The following is a 7,457-nucleotide window of genomic DNA, read 5'->3' as shown; positions in this document are numbered from 1 at the left end:
TCCAAAACTTTACTGATATTGGTCTACAAAACTTTGGTAATATCAGCAGACGAAATTTTATCATTATTGCTATGCAGAAAACTTCATGACATTGCTCTGCAAAGCTTTGTTAATATAGCTCTACGAAACTTTGGTAATATCGCCAGGCGAAACTTTATCGTTATTGGCTCTGTAGAAAACTTCATAACATTGCTCTACGAAGCTTTGGTGATATTGCTCTATAGAACTTTGATAATATCGCCAGGCGAAACTTTATTGTTATTGCTCTGTAAAAAAACTCCATAATATTATTCTTTGAAGTTTTAATGATATTGCTATGTGGAACTTTGGAATATCACTTCACCATACTTAACCAGCTCGCAAAAGAGAACTCAACTATATTGCTCAAGGGAACCTCGCTAATATTGCTCTACAGAGCTCAATAATATTGTCCTACAATACTTATTCATCTCGCGGGGAGAAACCCAGCTATATTGCTCGGGAGAGCCTCGCATTACTTGAGGCAAACCTGACTAATATCAGATGTCTCTCTTTCAAGATAGATTGAAAAGTAAAGTCGAATTAAGTCTGATTAAGTGGATGTTCAAAAATAACATTTTTAAGAGAAAAAACCCAGCTACTAAATAAGAAAGAGGTAAAAACTTCACCAACAGAATTCTGCAAAAGAGATTTACTAACCATGCTTACATAAATATAAAAAAGATTCCTCATTTAAATGTCTGACATTTCTGGTAGTAACAAACGACCTGCTGTTTTCATCTGTCTGATCTACTCATCAGCATAAGATTTCAAATTAACAGGGTCACAGTTTGACAGGTTTCCAGTGGCCCTATAAATTCAACCCTTTTTGCCTAAGGAACTTAAGCAAAACAAAATCATGATAAAAGAATGCAAAGATGTAATTTCCTCCACAAAATCCTGCCGAGCTGAAAGCATATTTGCTTCTATATTAGTCAAAAAATGGACAAAACGCACACAATTAATGATTAAGGTGGTGCACCTGCACACCTTTTCTTATTAATCTTTCAGGTAAACAACGAAGCTTTACAGGTTAGGTAACTGAATCAATGAAACAGAAGCTCATCTATTAAACTATCCCAGTCTCTGCAACCCATCCTATAGAATTCTTTGCCCTTCTTTCTGCCCTTCTATTTATCTACATAAACTATAACTTCCACATATAATGTGCTCAAAAGATTTCTGTTGATTAGGTACACATGACGATCTATGATTTTCATATGACTGATAATGTAGATTGAGTAAGCCTTCACTGGCCAAAGATCATGCATCCACTCTAATTTGACAGTTCAAACTTCAAGTGAGATGCGAGTCTTGATCGGCTTCAGCTTCACTCCCATGCTCTCAGGTGAGAGCAGTTCAGGGGAGATGTATGATGGACTGAGAGGACTCCGAGGACTACAATTTAATTGACTAGGCCTATGCAAACCATAACTAGCGAGGAAGTACTCCATAGTTATCAGCATTGCAAGAGGTTGCTCTTCAGTCACAAGTGATCCACATGCCTGAACCTGGAAAGAGATTAATTGTAACAATTGTAGGAATCAAATTTCAGGAAATTTTCAGACAAGCTAAAACAATGGAAATTATGAAATTGATTGTTGTTAATCCAAACTAAGCACCTCAACTAATGCACTGTATTTCCCATCCATTTTGGCAGCCATGTAGAGTGCATCTGAATGAAAAGGAGAATGCTCGCCCACGAAGATGAGTGTCCTACACTGAAGCTTCTTTAGCGCGTCTGTTAAATCACTCCGGCTATTAACATAAGAGGTGTTAATCATCTCCCATTTTCCTTTCTTAACTGGAGAGAGATAGTAAATCAAACATACTCATTTATTGACTGAAGAAACCGCCAGACGTTGGCACTTTGCTTCCCATCCAGAACCTGCACAATTCATATAGAAAAGCAGTCTCAGCAGAGTTCTTGCCAAAGTCTCTTGCCAAACGTTGGCACTTTGCTTCACGTTCCTCTTAGTTTCTTGCCAAAGGATCCAAAGGGTGAAGGAATACTAACACATCTACAAGCTTGGACAGTTTCTGATTCAGGAGCTTGCCAATTTCCACGAACTTCCTGTGAAAAATAATATATATATATATATATAACAGGTTATACTCACAAGGCAAGTTAGCTAGGAACCAAAAAAACTCCTACCATACCTTGCTGAAGTATCGTTGAACCAGCCATTCTTTGATTATGCCACACATTCCATAAAAGTAGAGAATGTTTGACATCACCTAAACGAGTAAGGTTTGAGTTGTTTGCCACAACTATAACTCCAATCCACAGGAAAACACCAATTAAAAAAAAGTGATATCTAACCTTGTTCGACAACCATTCTTTCCATGAGGGAGCTTTGCATAAAGGTGAGACAAGTATCAAAGCCTGAACGCGTTCCCTATATTTTGACTTAAGAAGCACATAAAAATCTCAATATAGTACAGGAAAAAGAATCATAAACTAAAGAAGCATTGGCTGCATAATTACTTACTGAAAAAAGAGTAAGAACATAGGCTCCTGCAGTGACCCCCATGCAAATGACAGAGTATAATCTGCAAAGAGCAAGCCAATAAAGATTTAAAACAGTTTAAGAAAACAGGTCCACATAAAGGATATTGCACCCATTTAGTACAAGAGAAATAACAAAATAATTACCCAAAATAATCAAACACATCGGCAACCTGATCAGCTAACTGGTCACCTGAGAGCACTGGATCGCATGAAGAAATAGGAGCCGCACCTAACTGCAGAATTCTTATGGAAAATGACTCAAACTGTTATGTCAATATTTATTTCACAGTCTCAACTGCATAAACTAATTGTTTTTACAAAAAGAAATCTGACTGCTAGCTGTGATCTTAAACAAATACCGACCTCATGTCCTGGAGGATTGATTTGATATATACAGAAATTATAAAGCAGCAAAGAAACACCTTCAGTGCAAAAGAATAATCCTTGAAAGCAGGACACATCTGAACAAATGAATAAAAAGGGAGAATCAGCAACAAAAGTTCCAATCTTGACAATGCAGAATGGTTTCTTCAATTTTAAATAGCCGTTCATAACCTTTATTATGTATAAAACATGTGTTAATGAATCTTGAAGTCAAGAACTAGTATTGGATATAAGAATCAATCTAGTAGACACACAGAACTATTGCTTGACGGCTACACACAAATACAGATTGATTAAAAGAATCAATCAGTTATTCCAGAAAACAAATCTGCAGCGATGTAAGGATCCACAAGAAGCATTATAAAATTGCAGGGAGACATGTAATAATGAAAATTCATGAAATATAAGGAAGACGGATAGACACTTCCGAAAATGTAGAAATTTCAGGATCCAACTTACGGTCCAAGGCAACATCAGGGTAAGTAACAAGTGCAGGCTTTTCCAGGTCTCCATACACAGAAACTGACAGGGGACCATGACGGGTTAGCACATGATGTTCCTGAGAATAAGAGATGGATGGATATTTATATTATTTAGCATCATGGCAGAATGAAAAGATTCATATCTTAATTAAGGAAATACACCTTAAAGTCTATCATGCACTAAAATGCATATATGGAAAATACAAAAACATTAGGTAATCCTCATTATGTCAGCATTTTTACTTCATCAAACATGACCAACTAAAAAAAGGTCCTTTTTTGTTGTAAAGGTCAGACAAGCATTTTATAGTGGAAACTAATTGAATAGCTAAACCAGAGTCTAGGTATAAACGGATGAGGAAACAGTAGATAAGTGATTCTTCTTGGAAATTTCTGACTTGCAAAGATAAATTCATATACCAATATAAAGAAAGTTGTTGACTTTATAGGCCATGAATACCTTTTGATCATTGGGCCTTTTAACAGCTCAGACCAAAACTTAATGTTTCATAGAGGGGTCATAAGCTTAGTTACCACCATAAAAGTTGTTCAGTTGTACTCAGGCTGTTTGTTTAAATGCCTTACAAAATCAACAAGATGTAAGCAAGATTCAATGTTCCAAATTCCAACGAAAGTAGATGTTTATAAAACAAGCACAGAATAGCAACCACAGTTGTGATCACTAAAAGAAATTAAAATAATGAAGACTAGAACGTCGTCAAAATGAAGAATTGTAACATTATTTCAGTGCATGCACAGTTCATCATCCAATAGTTATAAAGGTTTCTGCTCCTTTCTTCAACAAGCATATAGCTATTAATATGACTAAAAACACAACTTTCATTGAATGAACAATTAATCTCAGATGCTTGATAATGTTTCAACCTGCTTTCTTCAATAAGACACATGAAACAATTGATATAACTCAAGCACAGCTTCCTTGGATAGCAAAGCTATTGATATATCTTAATTTGAAAAACGACTCCAGTGCTAACTTCAAGACACAAAAGAAGGAAAGCCAGATTAAACAACAAATTAAGTTCTTTACATCAGTAAGCTACTCAAACCATCAACTTTCTACATCTATATGCTCAAAGATTATAGAAGATGTGACGGGCTACCATCAATATATGAAATTAACCTCCTCCTCAAGAAAAAGATATCTAAAATTAGACGCAAAGCAACAAAATCACTATCTCAAATACTCTCGCGACGCCCAATTTATGCCATAGTCACAAACACGCTGCTCTCCAAGTCGAGATACTCAAATGCACAACAAAGAAATCGTCATGGAGAACATTTAAAAAGCAACCGCATCACCGTATCTGACGCAGTACAATAAAAACCTCGGAAAAAAAAGGAGCAATACATTAAACAAGGGGATTGAAAGCACTCAAACGTAGAAAACAAGATCCAAGATTTCGCACAACGAGAAGTCAAGGAAGAGAGGAGAAACTCATTGGATACTGGGGACACTAACCTTTCCGCCGGATGCGATCCTCTCCGCATCCACCGACACCGAGTCGCTCGATTCTCCCATCGTTTGGGCTCCCCGAGGAGCCGAGGAAGGAAGGAAGCCTCTTTTCACGGCCCCCTTTTCTCACGCTTATATATCTGTCGGGCGGATTCGATTTCCTCAGCTCCTAATCGCGATTACAGCACCGACGCTTGCTTTCGCTGCGGTGAGAATAACTTACCGGTGACCGCACTTCAGCAATGAAGATTGGAGTTCCCAACTATTTAAATCACTCATTTTTATTTTTTAAATTACCAAATCACCCATCAATTTTTCAAAATACACTAAGGCGCTCTTTTTTTTTAAGTTACCAAAGCGTCATATTTTAATTTTTTTTTATATAAAAAGACGCCTGATTCCATTATTATTATTATTATTATTATTATTATTATCTTCCGCCTAAATTCTAAATCGATCAGATATATTATAACAATTATGATTGTATAACTATTGATATGATATGTTTTGGCAGGTCTAGAGATGATGTGATAGTCAAAGTCAAGGTGAGATAGTGATCAGAATCATGATGATATGACAATTAGAGTCAAAGCATACATAGCTAAAACCTGGGTTAAACCCCTTAATGCTAAGGCTTGCAGTATGAAGTCAGTCATATTCAAGTGGCCCAGCTGTTCATTATTAAGCATAAGTCTCAGTATATGGTCAGTTGACCCTAGAGTCGGTTGAACTTAAGAGACTTGTCACTCCACTCATTGCTCGGATATACAGAATAAACTCGACCGACCTTAATGCGTCGATTGGGTATATTAGACAACTCACCCTTCAAAGACATAGTCTCTCAACATACAGTCGGATAGTCTAAATTTGGTCGGACTTATAGCAGTCAAGACGCTCAACATGTAGTCATCTCCCGGTATATAGCCAACCGCCATAAGGGTCATTCGATCTTATAGGGCATCGTCTCCCATTTCTCAGCTCTTCGTTACTACCATACCATCTTCAGCATGATAAAATAACACTCAGGCTCCGTTTGGTATGCATGATAGGATATGATTGAGTTGATTGGGATAGGATTAAAGGTAGGATAAATAATCCCTCTTGAAGTCAAGGGATTATGAATCCTACCTCTAATCATCCATAATCCTACCCCTAATCAATTCTACCAAACGCTTGATTAAAAACTTTTTGAAAATATAATCTTATCCTATCATGCATATCAAACGGAGCCTCAGTATTGTCGGTCGGTCTTAATACATCGGTTAAATGTATGAGACCTAGCTCCCTAATTCTCAACCTTACAATACAACCTTCAATACAAGGCTAGCCAGCCTACTGTCGATCAGACTTATGTGGTCGAGCTTTCTTTTTTTCTCTTGAGTGTTGGGACCTTGACGTCGCTGGGAAGAATGAATAGCGACTCACCCAACGTTTGCTTCCTATAATAGTTAGTATGCACAGCGAAATACAAAAACAAATACTAACAAGAGAAAGCAAACCTAACACGTTGATTTAACGTGGTTCAGAGATAGAGCTCATACTCCACGGTTGTTCATAAGATGGACGATCCCGATCCGTCAGTGGATGACTCCCCGGAAAACCTCCGGCTAGCTCGAGTAGCTCCTTGTGGGTGGAGAAACCTTGCCACAAACTTGCACAAGCTCTTGATCACTCAAGAAGACCTTGGAGACTCTAATAGGGGTTAACCATCTCTATTTTCGTCAATCTTGGCCAAGCACCTCGAGTTCTATTAAATAGAGCTAAGAAGAAACACCTAGCTGTGTTTCCTGCCACCAATCGACTAGTACAACCACTAGTTGACTAGTCCTAAGTGAAATTCAACTATTACAAGCCAACGGTCGGCTACCAGTCGACTGATGAAAACATCAGTCGACTGCTACATTAATGCTACAGTAACGCTACAGTAAAGCTGAAATTTTACCATGAATACAGTCTCTCATGCACTCGTCCTTGCTCGCACAACCTAGACCTAGCCTTCTAGCCTCCTCCATCAGCCTCGCGTCCCTCGAATGTCTCCCCATCCTACGCGTCTTGCCTTCTAGAGCTTCCATCGATCTTGTCCTTGTTGTCAGGTCTTCCTTTGCCAAGAAGCCGCGCCTCCGGGATTTCAACCATTGCCAAGTCACACTTGGACTTACGTTGCCAAGACTACAAGCTTGGACTTACACCGCCAAGACTCGCCCTTGGACTTTCCTCCTTCGCCAAGATTGCACTTGAACTCTCCTTGTTGTACCTGTATCCTGCACACTCTCAATGCATATCAAATACAACAATAAACCTAACTTAAACCTTTTCCCAAACATCAAAACTTAGGGTCATACTAGATTGCTCTAACATTAAGAGTCTATCTCTTATCATACAACTAGTTGATCTAAGCACTGGCTAAACTTACAAGACATAGCTCATTACTTATCAAATCTTCAGCATCAAAGTCTATGAGCATATGTTCGGTCGGATTTATGAGATTCAATTCCCCATCCTTATTAGTCTCCTATTACACATGGTCGGTCAGATATGGATCCGGTCGGATTATCTCCAGGGGACAACATTGTTAGGAAATAGCAAC

General features: G+C 38.1%; 1 protein-coding gene across 1 annotated transcript; it reads right to left on the bottom strand.

Moving 5' to 3' along the window:
• Positions 1-979: 979 nt before the first annotated feature.
• Positions 980-5,102, bottom strand: LOC122038735 (protein NDL1-like). Its single transcript, XM_042598645.1, has 11 exons — positions 4,877-5,102; positions 3,374-3,473; positions 2,894-2,991; positions 2,675-2,763; positions 2,511-2,571; positions 2,342-2,428; positions 2,179-2,256; positions 2,036-2,092; positions 1,851-1,906; positions 1,641-1,776; positions 980-1,529 (listed from the first exon to the last, which is right to left on the bottom strand). The coding sequence occupies exons 1-11, from the start codon at positions 4,934-4,936 to the stop codon at positions 1,308-1,310; spliced, it is 1,044 nt and encodes a 347-aa protein (XP_042454579.1). The 5' UTR covers positions 4,937-5,102; the 3' UTR covers positions 980-1,307.
• Between the last annotated feature and the right edge of the window lie 2,355 nt (positions 5,103-7,457).

This window comes from Zingiber officinale, chromosome 1A (genome assembly GCF_018446385.1).
Source record: "Zingiber officinale cultivar Zhangliang chromosome 1A, Zo_v1.1, whole genome shotgun sequence".
NCBI lineage: Eukaryota > Viridiplantae > Streptophyta > Magnoliopsida > Zingiberales > Zingiberaceae > Zingiber > Zingiber officinale.
The sequence above is the reverse complement of the archived record's forward strand: the minus strand, read 5'-3'. Positions and strand labels throughout refer to the sequence as shown.

Excerpts from the sequence above, each read along its gene's own strand:
- LOC122038735 (XM_042598645.1), bottom strand. The coding sequence starts at position 4,936 with ATGGGAGAATCGAGCGACTCGGTGTCGGTGGATGCGGAGAGGATCGCA. Across the intron at positions 2,992-3,373 it reads CCCTGATGTTGCCTTGGACC|ATGTGTCCTGCTTTCAAGGA; the intron begins GTAAGTTGGATC and ends TCATTTGTTCAG. Across the intron at positions 1,777-1,850 it reads TTTCTTCAGTCAATAAATGA|CCGGAGTGATTTAACAGACG; the intron begins GTATGTTTGATT and ends TTATGTTAATAG.